General features: G+C 38.4%; 1 protein-coding gene across 1 annotated transcript in view; it reads left to right on the top strand.

The window, feature by feature from the left end:
* Positions 1-20,991, top strand: part of cdyl (chromodomain protein, Y-like) — a 170,612-nt gene that overhangs the window by 110,756 nt on the left and 38,865 nt on the right. The window contains exon 2 of the mRNA XM_048555256.2: positions 10,718-11,381. Coding sequence (XP_048411213.1) covers positions 10,718-11,381 — 664 coding nt within the window. The remainder of the gene's footprint in view (positions 1-10,717; positions 11,382-20,991) is intronic.

Raw genomic sequence — 20,991 nt, 5'->3', positions numbered from 1 at the left:
CCATCTCAAAGGCAACTAGGGACAAGAAATAAATATTAGCTATTCAACAATGCCCACATCTTTCATAAAATAATTAATTAAGGGAATGACATTTAGTGCAATGTGTTCTAGAAGTTGTCAATTCCAGGGAAAAGTGCAAGGACCAGTATTCATTCATGACGACAAACTTGGGGTGGCAGGGAGAATGTTAGGGACTTGAGAATTTGGGATTAAATTTTACTAAGATTAGAATCTTGCGTGAGCATCTTTGGTGTAACATTTAACTGCCTTGAATCTAAACCTGCTGTTAAACACATCTATCTTCTAATGCTGTTTTGAGTGGAGCTGTGACGGTCAGTATATTGCTTGCTTTCTGAACGATTTTACTTTGTACCATGGAATCAAATTCCCATTTGAGTTTTTCCTGAATATGAATGCTGCGCTTAAGCTAGGGTTGGTTCTTGATTGGACATATCTTTGAAGTTTAGCATGGCATTGCCTTTAAAGTTGCGAATTGCATAAAACCATTCTACAATTGAAATGAGGTGAGGTTATGAATAAACTAAAAGTTATGATTTGAAATCTTTAGTGTTCCTAATGACTAGCTAGTTGCCTTATGGATAAAAATAAAAATGTCTGCAGTTCAACATACAGCAGAATACCTTCTATTATAACAATGGTGAGAGGTTTTTGGTGTCTATCCCAAACAGCTATATTGACGTTGAAAATGGATACTGCTAATGTGTAGGATGTTGGACCTGTTGTAACCAGTACCTTGCATGTGAACTGCGTTACCAGTTTTCTATGTACATCCTATCTAAGATGCTTAAAGAAATGATAGGCGTATTATGTGCCAAGATTGACACTATACATGCCCATTCCTTTTGGGCTACGTCACTCTGAATGATGTAAAGATTTCAGTTTTTCCATGTGCACGTAGGGGGTGTCCAAATTGACAAGTGGTGCTGTCTGACTGGCATCTGTAAACTGCAATGATGCAGATATCTGTTGAACTTTGTGACGTGCGTGCTGTGGATTAAGCTTTGGGAATATTGCCATTGTTCCTTGGTTGACTTTTCCTGTGCCACTGTAAAGTGTTTTTTTTTGTGTTGCACTTTTGGGTTTCCATTGGCAATTAGATTTGTTGCAAGCTTCGTTGTGGTGTTAACTTCGAGAACATAGCTTGTATGCACCATGAAATGATGGACAGTGTCTCAGTGGTGAGACGAGTCACATGTTGAACAAGATTTCGATGTCTCATTGAACCTGTTGACAGCTGCAAATAGCTGTTGAACTCAGCACCTGAAGGCTGACTCGCATCAATTGTTTCAAACTAGCATCCTCCTCCTACCACTGTTGATGGTGAATCGTTTTGGATTTGTCTAGCAATGCTTTTCTGAAGTATGGCCTTTGGCACTTCAGCGAAGTTGGCTTTGGTAAAATCATGTCAGGAACCTTTTTTCTTTTATTTTCCATGTTGACATCTGCCTCTGAATTGATTGATTGTTACCACCTGAATGTTGTCAGCATGACAAACTCAAGCCTGTGTATCGTGAAGTTGGTTGTAACTTAAAGCTAGTCTTCCAAAACCCTGGAAAATTGTTTTTTGGCAAGATCTTTTTGGCTATCCTTCAGAACACCAGGTGACTTGACTCCTCTTAACCTTTCTTTTACCAAAGTGATGAGGAGTTTGACTACTGGTGTTTTACTTTCTGGATCAACAAATAACTGAGGAAAGGCTTCTTTTGCTTTCAGAAATAAATATAATTCTGACAATGTTAATGCATGCTAATATTTGCTTTCTTTTTATTATATAATTCTCTGCAGTTTAAAATGCAATATAAGAATCTACATTGCAGTGAATACTATTTTGGTCTTTGGTGCTTTAAAGAAACAAAAGTCACCTGTTTTTTTTTAAAAAAAAAATTCTTTTAAAAAAGAACTAACCAAGCCGTGCCTGTGTAGGGCTCATGAAAAGAAAATGACCTTTTGTGTTTGCACTTTTTCTTTACTCTCTGGCCTTGCGTTACTTCTATGGAAAACCCATTGCAAAATCAACTGCACCCAGGTGAGAGCTTGCTTATGAGATTTTTTTTTCACTTTTTTCCTTTTGGCTGCAGTGCATTCTAGGTTCTATTTGCCAATTCTGAGCCATCTTGGACCACAGTTTTTATAGGGCATTCGGAACTGTTCTTTTCCGTTGTGGTTGCTGTTCTTCTGTACAGCTTTAACCTGCAGTCTTGGTTGTTGCACACTTGGGCAAGTAAATCTTCAAGTGCTGCTCTGCTATCGCCTTTTCTAACACCAACTGGCTGCTGCTAATGAGCTGCCACCATGACGTGGTTACTTGGTTCAGGCACCATTGCCACTATATGATCTGAGGTCTTCCATATGTGATGGCCTACGTAATACATACCACAAAGACTGTGTTCTCATTAAGGTCTTAATGTTAATTTAACAGCACTAACTATTTACACTACTATTTCACTTGTACTGAGTATGGGTTCTGCTCACTGATTATTGTTAAATTGCATAACTGATTAAACTCGTTATACAGACTCAATTGTGCTGAGCAGGGAGTAATTGAAAGTGAAAACCTTTTAAACCAGAGCATTACAAGCAATGTTGTCATGCGACTGTCTTGAACTTTATCTGGTGTAGAAACAAATTACAGCAGATGCTGGAATCATTTGCTTTCAGTAAAGTTTAACTGCTTGCCTGGTCTGGGATCTGTGACAAAATCACCTGTGCAGAGTGACGTAAAATTTGGGATATTTAATAAATTGGTTTGGTGGAAGATGTTAAAATGATGAAGGAACAGAATAGTGTCTGTCAGAACAGTGTTAGTTTTGCATTCAATTTCTGATTTGAAAGTTTGGCTCAAAACTTTGTGATTTGGCAATCTAAGAGGTAAAATAGACAAAATATGCATTTTTCATAATTTTAAGATGGAATAGGAGTTGTGAAATCTACAGTTGGGGTTATTGGTTTAAACCACAGATAACTATGAAAACATTTACAAATTGGTTAAGCAGGGTTTAAAGAGGAGGGGAAATAAAAGGCTACTAGAAATGGGTGCAAATGCTGGGCGAGGATTAATTGTATAAGAGGATAACTATTAATTGCCCATCCAGTCATTCCCATATTTAGGTATTTAATGCTGACTAAGTTTTTATGATGGGTGAGAAGTGTCGTACAAATGCCGTTGAATTATTTTCAGGAACTCTCAAATGTTGTGCTGCCTAGGGATACTATTTTATATGAAAAACACTTACTAAGATTCTACAGGAGAGACTCAAAATAACAAATTAGCAAAAATTAGATAACAGTCAGCTTAAGGATAATTTAACAAATTGATAGGATTAGATAGAAATGCTCCTTCCAGAATCTGAACCTAAAGTTTTTAACATAAGGAAAAAATAACTTGGATGACACTATTAAGTGTTGTAATGCAAATTAATTGGTGACCCCGTTCAACATAATGTATAATCGATGACTGCATGTATGTAAGTATGAATAAGACCCTGTGAGTTTCAAAGATTATTTTTAATAGAATATCATGTGATTTTTTTGGGGGATCTTTGAGGGAACTAAAGGAATTTGAGTAAGAGAAACAATTTTATCTTGATGGTAGAATCCAGATCAAGGAGCGTAACCATAAAATTAGAGCTAGGCTGTTAAGGAATAACATCAGGAAGCACATCTTCAGTGTGTTGGAAATCTGGAGCTCTGCCAAAAAGTTGTTGAGCGTGCAGGGCCCAGTTGAAAAGATTTTTTTTTGTTTGGCATGAGTAGTTAATGATGAAAAAGCTCAGAATTACATAGAGTTAAAATAAAGATCAACTATGATCTCATTCAAAAGTAGAGCAGACTCAAAAGGCTAATGGCCTATTCTATTCTAATACGAAGCTCTGTAACATTAGTCAAGTTAGCAATGCTTGCTTCGTGCATTACTATCATGTAGACAATAAGCAACAGCTGCCTGTATTTCAATCCTAAATTTAGGATCAAGGACCAAGCATTCACCTCAGAAAATGTTTATGATGGACTTGAACTGGTTCAAACAAATCCAGAACTAAACATTTTAATTGCAGATTTAAATACAATAAAATCCATGATTTTCTTCCTGCAAAAATTATGATCGAACAAAATACTCTAATTTTGCATTATATGCTTCATTGTCAGCTGTTTTTAAAAGTATAAATTCATTTCATTTGATCAAGAACTTTAACAAATCATATCTGGAGTACAGGAAAAAGTACAGTTTTTGAAGTTCATAGGGTGTTATCCGTATTTAAATAGTTGTCAGTAGTACGTTTTTGTAATGAACAGAGACGTTGTCCAACTATTGAGAAAAAGAAAACACTATAAGCTGTTAAAAGGTGCCTTAAATATTGTATATTTGAATTCTGAAGCTAGCTGACAGGCTGTGCTCTCTTGTAATATTGCGTGATTACACTTCTTTTTAATTCTGGGTGATGGTGATGACAGGTTGAGTGTTGAGCATCCTTTTATTTTAAAAGGTTTGTTGCTTGTATGAGGGGGTCGTTTTAGCTCTGGCTGCATAGCTAGTTTGTGATGCATACAGATGCCAGCAGTGTAGGTTGAATTCCTGCACCAGCTGAGGTTGCCATGAAGAATTATTTCCAATCTCTCTCTCATGAGAGAGCAACCTGGTAAGACTGTCACCTTTTTACATTTTTTATAAGCAAATAAAGCATTGCATTTTTTTTGCAGCAATATAGTTTTGGAAGTGAATTTAATTATGCAGTGTAGAAGGTACTCTTTATTGCAAGTACACCTTGGCTGCTTTATGCAAGCAGGTAGCATTTGGACAAACTTTCAGAATGTTGGTGTGTTTCTTTTAGCACAAGATTACATTATATATTTTAAAGTATTTCTATTAAATGCTGTTAGTTTACAGTATGGAGACAGAATGTTACTTTATTTGTGGGTAGTTTTTATTACAGCCTACTTCATAATTGCTGCTATGACCCCAGAGTGAAACCTTGCTTGATGGATTGTAAGCTTTATTTTGTTCCTATGCTCATGTGGTCAGCCAATGAATGTATTCCCTACTGGCTGCCAACATACTTTTTAAGAGCGTGAGTTTATGACGCAAATTATGAACTGTGTTGCACAATACAAGAACTGCTTCAGATTTTTTTTTTCATTAGAAAGAAAGAACCTAAAGGCACCAACAGCTGAGTAATGTGCCACTCCATCTCCATGCTAAAGCTAAACACTAAAAGAACTATGGATGCTGTGAATTGGGAACAAAAACAGAAGTTGCTGGAAAAGCCAGGCAGGTCTGGCAGCATCAATGAAGATAAAAATCAGTTGGTGTTTTGGGCCGACTGAACCTTCGTCAGCATTCATTTTGTTTCCCTGTTGCGATGGAGTTCATTGCTAATACGAATGTAGAAGCCTTGGTCCGTCTACCTTGCTATTCCCTGGCTATCCTGTTAGCTGCTGCCCATCTCTCACGCTCTCGCTCTCGCTCTCATTCTCTCACGCTCATCAAAAACTATTGCAGTTGTCTCCTGAGATGACTTTTTTTTATCGTTTGTCCAAAGCCACAAGATTTCAAAGAAATGCTACTTTCTAAACAGCTGTTTAATATGAGTCATGCTTTTCAAAAAAAATTCATTGGTTCTACAATGGAAGTAAAATCAAAGTTCCCAAATAATATGTGACAAACCTTCATCATCTGTCCTGGAAAGGTTAATGACAAATTCAATTTAGTTAGAACAAAATTGATGTCATTACAATGCTGGGGTGTGAACTTATCCAGCTGATTTAATTCTGCACATGAGCGTGTACCTCTAATGGGACAGAAGTATCCTACTGCATCTCCATTTATTGACCTGCTAACTGCATTTATCAGAAATAGAACTTGAGACTTATATTATCAATTGTTATATCTCTCGTGCGCATTCTTCTAGGCCTTCATGATTTTTCTCCAACTTCCAGCTTTCCTAAGGAAACCTACAAGAAGCTTTAGAAAAAGGAGCAGAAGTCAACCATTTGGATCTATCTTGTTCCTCCATTCAGGGCAATAATTATTTATCTTGTTTCTGAATTCACCTTTGCATTACATCTTTTGAATTACTTTAGAACTTACTATCCTGAATATACATAGCAACTGAGCATAGATAGCGTTCTCAATTGGAGGTTGAGTTCCAATGCTGCAGACCCCCCTCTGTCTCTCTCCTCTGTCTCTTTTTTTTTCCTTTTTGTGTGAAGAAATTTTGCATCTCATTCAAAATGACTGACCCCTTTTTTATTTTGACATCTTTTATTGATTGATTGATTTGACTCCCTAGCCAGGCAAAACATCCTCATAATATCTGTTCTTAAATCGCATCTTGACGCGCTCTCTGTCTCCCTCTTTCCCCCCTCCTCTTTCTTGCTTTCTTTCTTGCTTTCTTGCTTTCTTTCTTTCTTGCTTTCTTTCTTGCTTTCTTTCTTGCTTTCTTTCTTGCTTTCTTTCTTGCTTTCTTGCTTTCTTTCTTGCTTTCTTTCTTGCTTTCTTTCTTTCTTTCTTTCCTTCTTTCTTGCTTTCTTTCTTGCTTTCTTGCTTTCTTTCTTTCTTGCTTTCTTTCTTGCTTTCTTTCCTTTCTTTCCTTTCTTTCTTTCTTTCCTTCTTTCCTTCTTTCCTTCTTTCCTTCTTTCCTTCTTTCCTTCTTTCCTTCTTTCCTTCTTTCCTTCTTTCCTTCTTTCCTTCTTTCCTGCTTTCTTGCTTTCTTGCTTTCTTGCTTTCTTGCTTTCTTGCTTTCTTGCTTTCTTGCTTTCTTTCTTGCTTTCTTGCTTTCTCCCATCAATCCAGTGCTGCAATTACTGTTGGCGTGTGGGAAAGGTGGTTGTTGTTTCATGCATATATTCAAATACCGCATGTCTGTGCCATATACCTATTGGCCTGAAATGTTAACTTTCCACTTTACAGATGCTGCTTAGGTCTTCGTAGCATTTTCTGCAGAGAGAATAATTGATATCCAGGAAGAGGAATTGTAATATTAAATATAAAAGATTTTAGAACAGAGGACAGGAGAAACCCCTTCTCACAAGTGTGGATTAATTGAATTCACCTTCTGACTTCCCACTTTTAAGTAGAAGAGTATTTCAGCAGTCAAAATTAGGATTGATAGGTGGAAGAGTTTTAAATGGATGTGGAAACCAAGTGGGTAAATTTGATTTTGGAGCAGCATCCTTCATGAATGGTGAATGTCAACGAGGTTTTGTTGCGCTGAATGTCTCCCTTCTGTGTTGTATCTTTTCTATGAACTATGATCAGATCTGTTATATAAATAATATTGTAGTTCATTTGAGACTCTGATCTGACTCATTGCAAACCAGTTAAGAAGGATGAATGGGCAAAGTAATGCTGTGTACCACATAACTTGTGTAATCTGAAACTGTCATCTGGATTCTTCTGAAAATTCATTTAAAGTGGCACCTTTCATCATTCTAAAACCTTGTATTGCAATGTTCCTGTCTAGAATCCAGACAGTTAGTGATTTGCTGCACTTACAATTGTTTCTTCAGCAAACGTACATAGACCATTGATGCTACTAGAACTGCCTTGTTCCATCAATAGAGTCCTCACTTCTGTTGTCACAACTCTAACCATAGCTCCAAATACTGTCCACATGCTGAGTTTAGCCACTGTCACATATGTGAATTGAAAACTTGGAAAATATTCAGCAGACTGGTAGCCTCGATTGAGAGAGAAACAGAATAATGTTTCAGGTTACCAGCCCTGATGAATATTTCCAGCATTTTCTGTTTTTATTTCAGATCCATAGTATTTTGCTCCTATAACTGTCGATGGCTGACTGCTTAACTTCTTGTGCCCATCATGTAACAATCACAATGTCTGCTATGTGTCTCTACTCCATTCCCTCCACTTAAAGCAAGTCCTGATCACTCTTCCTGCTGGCTTTAATTTCTTAATTTGTCAGGATATTGAACTCCCAGTGGAATGTAAGGAATACCAGATAGTGGCTTCTTTCCTGGAGATCCTTAACAAGAATGCAGAAGTTAGCTGTATTTTCATAAATCATGTGTTTGGGTTTATTGTATATTACTGTTTGGATGCTGTTCCATCTTGAATCTCATTCTGGGATATTGTTGATCAGGCAAATCATGCGCCAAAGACAAGACTAACTTCATAAGTAATGCAGTAAAGCAGATACAGTTCAATATGAATAAACGTTAACATAACTTTGTACAAAGCAAGGCTCCAAGGGAAGAAGTCTATATTAAGTGAAACTATTATTCATTTGCTTATCAGAAGAGGTGTTGAGGAAGTAATGAAGGTAAATCAATAAAGACAATTTGGAGGCAAGAAACAGGTAAGTTATTTTATTTTTATTTTTAATCCGATCTGTTACGACATACCTCTGGTGCAGGTGGCACTTGAACCAGACCACTTGGCCCAGAAGTAGGTGTGCTACCACTGAACAAGATGCCAAAAGGCAGGTAAATCCCAGTATAAATCTGTCTAATCTGCTAATTCGTCCAGAATTCTCTAGTTGTAGTTGCAGACAAGTACAGATCAAAAAGGCCATGTGTTTATGACCACCCAGTTATTTGGAGGAGAATGCTATTGAGTAGCAATAAACCATAACTTGGAAACCAATCATTTTAACTCCTGAAGTAATTTAAACTAGGGATTGGATTCTCTTTCGAAAGAACATTTAAAGGTGTTAATAACATTTTCAAAACAATAGAAGGGATTGAATGAGATGCTTCATGTTAAAAGGGGCAAATACCACATCCCTTAGGTCAAGGGCAAGGTGCAGAGCTGGATGAACACAGCAGGCCGAGCAGGAAAGCTGACATTTTGGGCCTGGACCCTTCTTCAGAAATTGGGGAGGGGTAGGGGTTTCTGAAATAAATAGGGAGAGGGGGGAAGGCGGATAGAAGGTGGATAAAGGAGAAGATAGGTGGAGAGGAGACAGACAGGTCAAAGAAGCGTGATGGAGCAAGTAAAGGTGAGTGTAGGTAAGGAGGAGATAGGTCAGTCCAGGGAGGCGGGATGAAGTTAGTAGGTAGGAGATGGGGTGGGGCTTGAAGTGGGAAGAGGGGTTAGGTGGGAGGAAGGACAGGTTAGGGAGATGGGGATGAGCTGGGCTGGTTTTGGGATGCAGTTGGGGGAGGGGAACTTTTGAAGTGCACATTGATACATTAGGCTGCAGGGTTCCCAAGTGGAATATGAGCTGCTGTTCCTTCAGTCTTCGGGTGGTATTGTTGTGGCACTGCAGGAGGCCCAGGATGGATGTGTCCTCTGAGGAATGGGAGGGGGAGTTGAAATGTTTCGCGACTGGAAGGTGCAGTTGTTTATTGCGAGCCGAGTGTAGGTGTTCTGCAAAGCGGTCCCCAAGCTTCTGCTTGGTTTCCCTGATGTAGAGGAGGCCTCAACAGGAACAGTGGATGCAGTATACCTCATTAGCAGATGTGCAGGTGAGCAGCTGCTTGATGTGGAAAGTCGTCTTGGAGCCTGGGATGGGGTTGAGGGGTAAGGTGTAGGGGCAGGTGTAGCACTCCCTGCGGTTGCAGGGAAAAGTGCCAGGTCTGTTGGGGTTGGAGAGGAGTGGGAAGCGGACAAGGGAGTCACGGAGAGAGTGGCCCCTCTGGAAAGCAGATGAGGGTGGAGGGGGAAAAATGTCTTTTGTGGTGGGGTTGGTTTGCAGATGGTGGAAGTGGCGGAGGTTGATGTGTTGGATCTAGAGGTTTTGGTGGTACGTGAGGACGAGGGGGATTCTGTTTTGGTTTTTTAATTATTGCGGGGATGGGGTGTGAGGGATGATTTGCGGGAGGCACGGTCGAGGGTGTTCTTGACCACTGAGGTGGGGAGTGCTGGTGAGATGTTGCAGTCCTTGAAAAACGAGGACATCTGAGACGTATGGGAGTGGATTGCCTCATCCTGGGAACAGATGTGGTGGAGGTGAAGGAATTGGAATAGGGGATGGTATTTTTGCCAAAGGTGGGTGGGAGGAGATGTATTCTAGGTAGCTGTGGGAGTCAGTGGGCTTGAAATTGATATTGATTCCCATGTGGTTACCAGAGATGGAGACAGACGTCGAGGAAGGAGAGAAGTATTGGAGATGGTCCAGGTGAACTTAAGGATTCAGTTATTTTTTAAAACGATGGTGTAGAAGTATTCAAGAACAGTTGGGTAATTTTTGGAATTGGAAATTTCAGGGATATGATGAGAGGGCAATTTTTGAGGATTAGGAGATGAAGAACAAAATTTTTTTTCAAAAGTTGTACTGATATTTTCCAATCCTGTATATTTCTATTCCCCTGTGAAAGTTTGGTGATTATGATTATCAACCAAAAAAGCTGAACCTCTTCAGGGTTGAGATTTTCCTACTTTAAAAATCATTTTTTTTCCATAATACATTTTTACACTACAACTACTGTCTTAACTGCAAACTGCTGCATGTCTAATGTATATTTTTTACACACTATTATTCATTTGCTTGTCAGAAAAGGAATCGAGAAAGTAATGAAAATAAATCTACAAGGAAAAATTTGGAAGCAAAAAGCCTCATCCGATCTTGTATGTTTCTGTAACTGCTTATAATCCTGTTATACTTCATTTGCATGCAGGTCTAGACTTGGTCAGAATAACTCCTAAATAATTGGAAGAGTTTAGATAACACTTCTATTATAGTGTACTCCCCATAGCACAGTCTGTGTCACTGATTCCTTTTTTTCCCTGATTCAATAGGTAGAGAGAATTGTGGCCAAGAGGAAAAATAAAAAAGGGCGAACAGAGTACTTAGTTCGATGGAAAGGTTATGACAGTGACGATGACACGTGGGAACCAGAACATCATCTGGTGAACTGTGAGGAATATATTCTGGAGTTTAACAGGCAGCACAGTGATAAACAGAAAGATGGACCTTTTTCCAGAGCAAGCAAACACACTCTAAACAATGCTCGAAAGCAGATATCCCGTTCGACCAACAGTTCTCTGTCAAAGTCTTCTCCCAGATCACCAGGAATTGGTAAGGACTGTGACTCCAAAAGCTCCAACCAGTTCTTATCAAGTCACCAGAAATATCGAAAAACCAACTCGCAGACTTTCTCCAGTAGGAAGACAATGGACCTTACTAAATCTGGCATCAAAATCCTAGTTCCCAGAAGCCCTTTAAAGAATAGGATAGTTGTTGGTTTTCAGGATACCTCATCAGATAGGCTAGAGCAAATGACACAGAATCCTGACTCTGTGGCACCAGATTTGGCTATTGAAAAGCCATTTGGGGCTCTGCTTGTCCATGGAGCAGAGAGAGCCAGAATGGGAACCAGGCCAAGGACGCAACCATTATCACCCCAGATGCAACTGCCAGTGACAGGATCAACAGCCTCAACACTATCATTTAATGGCAAAGGTAAGTGTGAATGTGTTTGCATTGTTAACAAATGTTGAATAATTGACCAAGAGCAATTACAAATGTTTCAAAGTCTTTCGGTTGCATTCAGTAAAGCTACAAAATAATGAAATCTCTTCCACAACATTTCCAATCAGCCAACCACCCGCCCCCCCCCCCCCCCCACACACCCCGTACTGATTTACCCAATTTGACATCAGTTGCAAATTTGGCAGCTGTGCGTTAAAAGTAAAACTTTGGCTTTTGGCATCCTGAAATACACACAGAGAGCTGTTCACTTGGAAACTGAATTCTGACATCCACAAGAATAAATTCTGAGTAATTTTGCCAAATTCTTTTGAATGACCTATTGGTCATGTGCACGGTATGATTTCTGTTAGTTGAACAATAGGATTGCAGTTTGGAATACAAAAGTGTTATCTACTTTTCATGCCCTATTTCCTGCTGTGTGTTGATGCATTACTAGGGTTTTGATGCAGTATTGTTTTGAACATTTCATGCATTTATGCTCAAAGCATTTTGAGCAAGTTGTTATTTTTACCTTTTGGGTATTTGTTTCTTGATGTAATGTACTTGGGTCATTTGGCATTCAAGGAACATTGAAATTTCACTCTACCTTTAGCGCAATCAGGTTGTGAAAAGATTGGGATGAAGATTGGCTGTTGTGCTTGCAAGGGCAAAATATAACCTAAAATTGCTGAATTTGTTAAAGAAGGTTCATCCTGTTTTGTACTTTTGTCAGAATAATTCTAAAAATATTCTGTTCAGTGCTAGAAATTGCCACCATAATTATTTTTAGTTGTTCTGATTCCATGATCTATATCCTGATCAGGTATTTTGACCAAAGTGCTGTGCATTTGTATAAATAGTACACCTTAAGTCAATGTAAGTACAGTTTGAGCTATGATATAATGTTTGTATGTAACGTCTTAAGTTCAAAACTTGCCTTAAATCCAACAATTGTTAAATACATAATCAATTGATTTAACACTTAATGAAAAGATCCAAGCTGTAGTCGCCACGCATTTTTTTTATCCAGCATTCTCTTTTCTAATTTCCCAGGTCCATTGTTGTCTCTCCCCATGCCCATTCTTAGTACAGTACTGAACTTAGAGTTTGTATATTTTACTCTCCTTTTCAGATGCTGGGTTTTTTTTTCTCAATGACTTAGAGCTTGTCACTATTCTAATTCCAAATTTTAACTTCAGGCCCTATTCATCTCACTTGGTAAAAATTGTCTGCTTTTTTTATTTGGAATGTATTTTCCTTTTTGCTCACTGTATTTGAAAAGCAATTAAGAAGAGCTTCAATTCACTCGGATCGCATTCGAGATTTGGAAAAGTACTTACTTTGATCATTGTCACCAAGATTTGGTGCTATCCTGAATTTTTTTTTTTGGCGTGTGCAAACTCTTTCTCGAGCTGTTTTGGTTATTATCCTCTTGAAAGTAAAATGACTGTCTGCTAATCCACTATATTTTGTTGAACGAGAACCGCATCCTTTTCATCTCCAAGGATCATCACTTAAGTCTAGCTTCCAAAGATGGGTGTAATTTATTTCCTGTCTGTAAGGTTTCTCGTTCAAATGAATTTAGACAGTCATGGTCTGACATGTCTTCGAGCATAAGCCTGAATTTTTCCTAGTAGTGCATGGATTTGGAAAACTTGCTCAAAATCGAGTTCACTTTGCTCTATACTGTAGAAATTTCAGATACCTTTTCTTTATTAAGTGAGTGCAAAGCTAGGTTGTGAAAAGATTGGCATGAAGGTTGGCTGTTGTTCTTGCAAGGGCAAAATATAACCTAATTGCTGAATTTGTTAAAGAAGGTTCATCCTTTTTGTCAAAATAATTCTAAAGATATTCTGTTCAGTGCTAGAAATTGCCACCATAATCATTTTAGTTGTTTTGATTCCGTGATCTATAACCTGATCAGGTATTTTGGCCAAAAAATAAACAGGTCAGCAAGTAAATTTTAATACTCTGTTTTCATTATACTCAGCAAACCTGAACAGTTTAAAAATAAGGTAAAAGTTGAATTGCCAATGATACAAAGACATCACATGTATTATTTTTTAAGGTTTAAGTCTCATGCCAAATTGTAATCAGGTGATTTGTTAATAGAACTTTTCCAAATTCCTCTTTGGCTTGCCTCCAAAAGGATTTCACAGAAGAATCTTATCCTGTGTCTGTCACTACAAACCACACCTTTTATGCCTTTATCCTGCTACACCGGCTCTCCACCTCCCACCTCCCAAACACCTCCCACCCAGTCTTAAAACAGCTAAATTTGGAGGTTTGATGCCCAACTAACCACTTGACAGCTTGTTTATTAATGTGTTATAGACAGTTGAGATACAATTGTATCCCGTAAGTATTTAAGGAAGTCAGTTTCTTAAATTATTGGTAAACATATGAAAGTTTGTTTCATATCTTTCTTGATTTTGTATTAGCAAAATACAGAAGGATTGTTAAAACAAATAATAAAATTTTAAGGATTGCTGAAGTGTAGCTAATTTTCAAGTATTGGCATTTTGTAATAAATTTGCTCTGCCATCTTCTTCCAAATCGTCAAAGATGACTCCCAAATGCGACTTATTATTTTCAGGTCATACCTAATGCAGCCTGACTTTTTTTTCCTGTTAATATTTTTCAAAGATTTCTACTTAAGACTGGACTATTTTAGAAACACATCTCTGTTTATTTTTGGGAAGCTGGATACGAGTTATATTTTACATTCTGCAAACAGAATTGTCCTGAAATTCAAATAAAAATGGCCACATTAAACAAGACATCAGTGTCCTAGAATCATAGAATCCCTACATATATACAGGCCCTTTTTTGGCCCAACAAGTCCACACCAAACCTCAGGATCCCACCTAGACCCGTTCCCCTATAACCCACCACATCTACACATCCTGAATGTTATGGACAATTTAGCATGGCCAATCCAGCTAGCCTGCTCATCTTTGGACTGTGAGTGGAAACCGGACCCCCCCCCCCCAGAGGAAACCCATACCAACACGGGAGAATGTGCAAGACTCCACGCAGACAGTCATCCAAGGACGGAAGTGAACCTGGGTCCCTAGTGCTGTGAGGCAGCAGTGCTAACTACTGTGCCACTGTTTAATTAAACAAATTTTAAAAAGTAGAAAATTAATTGATAATAGCTTTCCTATTTAAATGTGTGTAGTATGCTCTCATCACTCCCAAAAAATCTTTTGTCTGTACTAGACATCCTTATGACAGATTTGCAAGTATGCTTATTGGAATATTCCAGATCCTGTATTTTCAGTGCAAAAATACCAACCATAGGAGTTTAGGATTTGCTTCAGGATAGCTCTGTATCTCTGCTGATTTTTGAATTTCACTTTTGTGATGTATTATAAGTCAAATGGGATCATTTTACCCAAACATTTACTTATTTGAAATGTTCATGTAAAGTGCTGGAAAGAAATAAACTCTAGGGTACATTTTGTCTATGAAACAAAGTAGTTGTGCCATTCTTTGGAATATGTTTGGACAATTATCTAAAAATTTGGCTTAAGTTTCAAAATGTATTGTAATGGATCTGCTTTATGAAATCATTGGACAGTATAAGATAGCAGGAGGTCAGTTGGCCCATCGTAGCTGTGCAAGCTCTTTCAAAGTATTATCTAATTTGTCTTCTTTCCCAATGAGTTTACCCCACAACTTTGTAATTTTTTTCCTTTTTCAAGCTTTCTTCTAGTTTTATTTTGCGTGTTGTAATTTAACCTGCTATTCTATGCAAAAAAAATTACTCCGTTACCTCCAGGTTCTTTTTTGTTTGCCAGTTTCCTGAGATCTGTGCAATTTAGTTATGGACCCCTCTGCTACTGGAAATACATCCTCAATTATTCTATCAAAACCCTTCAATTTCAAACTGTCCTCCACACCAGCTTTTTCTGCTGTAAACTAATGTTCTCAACAGTTCCCTTTTTTTTCTCATGTAATAACCTCTTTCTTTCTGTTTAAATCTGTCATCATGCAAACATATTAATGGAGCAGGCTTGAGGATCTAAATGGCCTAACTCATAAGATCACGACTGATCTGTTTGTATATGAAGTTCCATAATTCCAATAATCTTACACAGTAGAAGTTGGCAAGGTGCTGCAAACAAATCCAATTTCTTTAATCTCTTAGTGTAACTGAAGTCCAGCATCCACAGTTCCTTTCTTGTAAATGTCCTTATACTTTCTCCAAAATCTGTTAAATTCATGATCCTATTCTGTGATCTTGCTTGAAATTTGGCCTTCAAATTTGGGCATCTTTCATCAACTGAGGCCTGGCCAGTGTTCTCTAAAGGCTTAGACTGATTTTCTTGCTTTTGTACTTAATACCTTTTGGAATGTGTATGTTTTTCTAATTGTCCTCTTGACTTGCCACAGCATCTTCAAAGATTTATGTACAAACAGTCCCCACTTTACGAACACATTCTAGTGTGGAATCTATTCACAAGTCAATTTTATACTCCAAGGCTGAGCATAATGCATGGCATTACAAATCGACCATTCGTAAGTACAGCAAGTCAGATCTTTAAAATTATACCACTGAATGGGATCTCATTCATATGAATGAGTGTTCCTAAGCCGGATGCTCATAATTCAAGGAATTGTGTGTGTGTGTGTGTGTGTGTGTGTGTGTGTGTGTGTGCGCCGATTCCTGCAATTTCTTTGAAATTGTGCAATTTAGTTTGCATTGCATTTCCATAGCCTTGCTACCAAAATGATATTTTATACCTCTCCACATTAAATTTCAGCTGCAATGTGTCTGCCTATTTCAGCAATCTTTCGACATCATCCTGAAATCTGACACTACCCTCCTTGCCGTCCATAATATTTGAATTTCATGTAATCTACAAACATTGAAATTATATTCTGTTTACCTGTCTGGGCCATTTAAATGTATGAAATAGGCAACAGTCCTGATACTCATCCCCGTATGCAGCTTCCAATTTGATTAATAACTACTCATCACTAGTCTTTGCTTTCTGTCCCATAAATAATTCTGTAATACTACCACTAATGTCCCTTTAATTCCCCAGGCTTTATTTTTGCTGATCGCTTAATTTATGATATTCCTTATTGAACATCTTTTGAAAGCCCATGCACCAATCGCTCCATCAAAGAATCTTCAACCTCTTCTATGTCACTGAAGATTCAAATGATTTTAGGCAGCATAATTTTCTTTATTGAATTCATCATGGCTGTTATTTAGTTCCCTTTTTTTGGTAATGGCAATTTTGCCTTTGGATTATTGCCTGAAATTTTCCCTGCCGCCATTGTCAACTGGCTTCTAGTTGCTGGCTTTTCCCTTGTCTTTCCTTTCTGAGCAGCGTTTAAAAACACATTTGCAACCTACAGTCTTCTGACGTTCCACTTGAGAGTGGAAAGATTATGGCCAGAGCATTTACTGTCTCCAACTGTAAATTTCCCAGGAACCTAGGATGCATCCTAAAGTTTTAAACTTTGAGTTTTGCCAAACTTTAAAATTTTCTCTCTGACCTGCCCCACTCTGTGTCCATTTTCATCTTTCACAATTTTTCTATTACTTCTGTGGCAGTGAAAGGGAGAAATGAAGTATTCACTGTCTATACAATTTTGTCCCTAGGTCCAAAAGCAAAACCTTTATGAATGCCAGAAATCTAAAATGGAAAGTAGGTCTGGTAGCATCTACGGAGAAAGAGAGAAACAGAATTAATGTTTAAGTATTTTAGCTTTATTCCATCACTGTGTTACCTTTATGTATAATCTCTGCTCATAGTTTGATTCAGCTATTAATTAACTCATGAGAATAGCAGGGTCCCCAACTTAGGAAAGTTCTTATTTACTTACGAACATGATCCCATGCAGGAGTGTAATTTAAAGATCCAACATAGAAACATTTCTACACGGCTACTTTTAGATTAATCTGCATTGTTTTCCTACTTGTGTCCAAATTAACTTGAGAACAGACTCCAGGATGGAACCCTTTTGCAAACTGGGGATTGCCCGTAGTCTGTTCTAATCCAGTCCTTTTTTAAAATTCAGCCAGATCAACTAATGTTAAAGTGCCATCTTTGGATTGTTCTGAGCAAATGGTACAGTTGAGCTGTCAGCTCTCTAATCTCTGTAGTTACATCATTCACTTTTTCTACCAACCATCACAAAATATTTTGTATTAATATCAGATAAGTAATATGGCAACTCTTTCAGTTTTTGATTTATCGCCTAACTTTTGAATGTACAAAACAATCTGTTGTGCATAGTCCAGTGATCCACTATAGATAGACTTCACACTTACCAGGCCTGCAGCCTTTCAAACCAAATCAGATTTTTGTCCTTTCGTCCTCTTTGACTGACAGACTAAGTCCTGTAGGGATATGGCCTGATAGGCGATGTTGCCCTCTGATGCTCATTAGAGTTTTATATGTCGTGTTTAAATTTATTTTAGCTGGTCTGAATCTGGCCCCACTCAGTGCATGTACCTTCCTGTAAGGCCACCAGATGACACAATAACTTCTGCTTCCAGTTGGTTCCTAAAATTTCAGGATTTTGCTTCCTTTCTATCCTTTTGCAGGCTTTTCCAGTTATTGATCATTTTCTTTCAGTCTTAAATTTGACTTTTACTAGCAGGAATATGGGTCTTCTTTAATAGCACTGTCAGTATGGTTAACATTGTTTCCATTTTTTTTACTATTTTATTTCTATGATTTGTCCCAGTTCACTTTTTTTAAAAAAATCAAGTTTTTCCCAGTCTGCCTTTCTTGCAGACTTATGACATGAAGAATTGGCATCTTCTTAACATCATGCATTGGCTGTAATGCTCTGCAAAATGTTGTCTCCCAATGTCTCAAGACCAGGCTGAACATAGCACTTTAAGTGTTCACACATTGAAAATGATTTTGTTCCTTTACTCAGCTATTTTGTTATGATAGTCCAGTATTGTTTTGATTGTGCTTTGCTGTGGCCAAGGGTTTTCTAGCAGTGAAATCATAGGGAACAGGTAGGCATAGGTATTGAGAGAAATTGTGCAGGATTTTTTAAAACTAGCTTTTAACCAACTAATAGGTCGTTAACTCTCTGCTTAACTATTTCAAAGCCTGTTAAGATAACCAGCTTCTTTTCCAATCTTCCCTTCCTATGTGCAACTGTCTGCATTAAATTTGGTTTGTCTATTTACATCCTTTCTTATATTCATTTTGAACTTCCTGAGCTGCCTTGTGCAAATCAGTTTCTCATTTGTTTCAGAGATAGTAGAAACTGCAGATGCTGGAGAATCTGAGACAACAAGGTGTAGAGCTGGATGAACACAGCAGGCCAACCAGCATCCGAGGAGCAGGAAAGCTGACATTTCGGGCCTAGAGAAGGGTCTAGGACTGAAACGTCAGCTTTCCTGCTCCTCTGCTGCTTGGCCTACTGTGTTCATCCAGCTCTGCACCTTCTTATCTCATAGATTCTAACTTGTCATGAATTATAAATGGGAAACTTGGTTGGCATCGATTTGAGTTGGACTAAAGGATCTGTTTCTGTGCTGTAGCACTCTTGACGACCTTTTTCACAATACAGTAAGGATGTTTGTAGCTATGAAAGTAAGATCTTTTGGGCTATCTTTATCCAGCTATTCCTGCATTTTTGCTTGTTACAATACCAAGTTTCCGAAGTAAAATTCTGTATGGTTGAAAAGTTTGCAATTGCAGTTAAATTGAATTGATAACTATTGACTTGTGTGGTAGACCAGAGCCCCAGTCAGTATATTTATGTGAAGTGCCACGTTCCAGATGCGATGCAACTGGTCACACTAGTCAATGTTAGACAAAACACAATATATTTAAAAAACCATTGTTAAAATAGAATCAAGAGGATTTTAGAATTGCTTAACTGTTAGAAAACTTAACCCAAATAATTCCTAGAGCACCTATTACTATTAACTGTTCCAGTATAGCAACATCCTGTAAACATGCACCTTTTGGCAAAGAGAGGCAAATTCTCACACAGATTGTCACATGCAGCTCTTCAATCCTGGAGTAAAATATATGAAGACAAAATTGAGTGTAGCAGTCAGGAGACACTCACGTAAGCTTCTGACTCTTTCAAGACCCCCCCCCCCCCTCCTCCTCCCCCCTCTCCTCCACCCCCCCCCCCCCCCACCCCCAACCACCAAGAACTTCTGGTGTTACTGAAAGAAACGCAACCCAGAAATCTGGATCTGAGAGAGCTGGCCAAAACCCATTCAGACCGTTTGTTTGTTTTTTTTTGGGTGGGGGGAGCCCCAAAGCCTCTCATTGCTTTACACAAGTCGTTTTCAGTAGCAGATTTGGCATCTTTTCTTTACAATCTGCCTTCAAAAAAAGAACCATGACAAAAAAAACTTTCAAAATGAAAGCATTATCACATCTGTAAATGTGCAAAGGGAAGATTCATTTTCTGATGTGGCACTGTCAAAATTTAAACTCTTCAGTACCAAGCCTTTTTAATTAAGGGTATACTATTGACTGCATTTAGTTTTGGTTTGATTTCTGATTTTGGTGGCTAACTTGATACACACTGCATGTTACTTCGATTTCTGGGAATTAAGACTTAGTTTTTTTTTCCATTTTGTAGTTTCATACCTTCTAATTTTAACGCAAAAAAAATGAGAGTAGAATGGTGGATGTTGTCTACAGGGACTTCAGCAAAGCCATTGACAAGGCTCCGCATGATAGATTGGTTAGTAAAGTTGGATCACATGGGATCCAGGGAGAGCTAGCCAATTAGATACAAAATTGGCTTGCTAGTAGGAGAAAGTGGTGGTAGAGGGTTTTTTTGGAATGGAGTGAAATCGGCGCTGGGTCCACTGTTTTTTTTGTCATTTATATATAAGATTTAAATGAGAATGTAGGAAGCGCGTTAGTAAGCTTGTAGATGACACCACAATTGGTGACATAGTGGACAATGAAAAAGGTTATCTAAGATTATAAAAAGGTCTTATCAATTGGGTCAGTGGACTAAGGAGTGGTAGATGGAGTTTAATTTGGATAAATGTGAGGTTTTGCATGCTGTTCTTCATTATTCAGACCTTTGAGTATGGGAGTTGGAGTGTCACATTGCGGCTGTACAGGACATTGGTCAGGCCAGTTCTGGAGTACTGTGCGCAGTTCTGGTTGCCCTACTATAGGTAAGATAGTATTAAAATGGAGAGGGTTCAGAAGAAACTTACCAGGTTGTTTTTAGGAATGGAAGTTTGAGTTATAAAAGTAGGCAGGAAAAGCTAGGATAATGAAGTGCGAAGGTGGATGAACACAGCAGGCCAAGCAGCATCTCGGGAGCACAAAAGCTGACGTTTCGGGCCTAGCCCCTTCATCAGAGAGGGGAATGGGGAGAGGGTTCTGGAATAAATTAGGGAGAGAGGGGAAGGCGGACCGAAGATGGAGAGAAAAGTGCAGTGGGAGAGAGGGTAACCTCTTCAGGTTAGGCATCCCTGGAAGAGGCTTTGCCGTGAGGTTAAAATTGTATCAGAAATAATGGGAACTGCAGATGCTGTAGAATCCAAGATAACACATTGTGAAGCTGGATGAACACAGCAGGCCAAGCAGCATCTCGGGAGCACAAAAGCTGACGTTTCGGGCCTGGA

The sequence above is a fragment of the Stegostoma tigrinum genome, chromosome 2 (assembly GCF_030684315.1).
Source record: "Stegostoma tigrinum isolate sSteTig4 chromosome 2, sSteTig4.hap1, whole genome shotgun sequence".
Taxonomy (NCBI): domain Eukaryota; kingdom Metazoa; phylum Chordata; class Chondrichthyes; order Orectolobiformes; family Stegostomatidae; genus Stegostoma; species Stegostoma tigrinum.
Note: the sequence above shows the minus strand (reverse complement) of the source record. Positions and strands in the feature narration are given on the sequence as shown.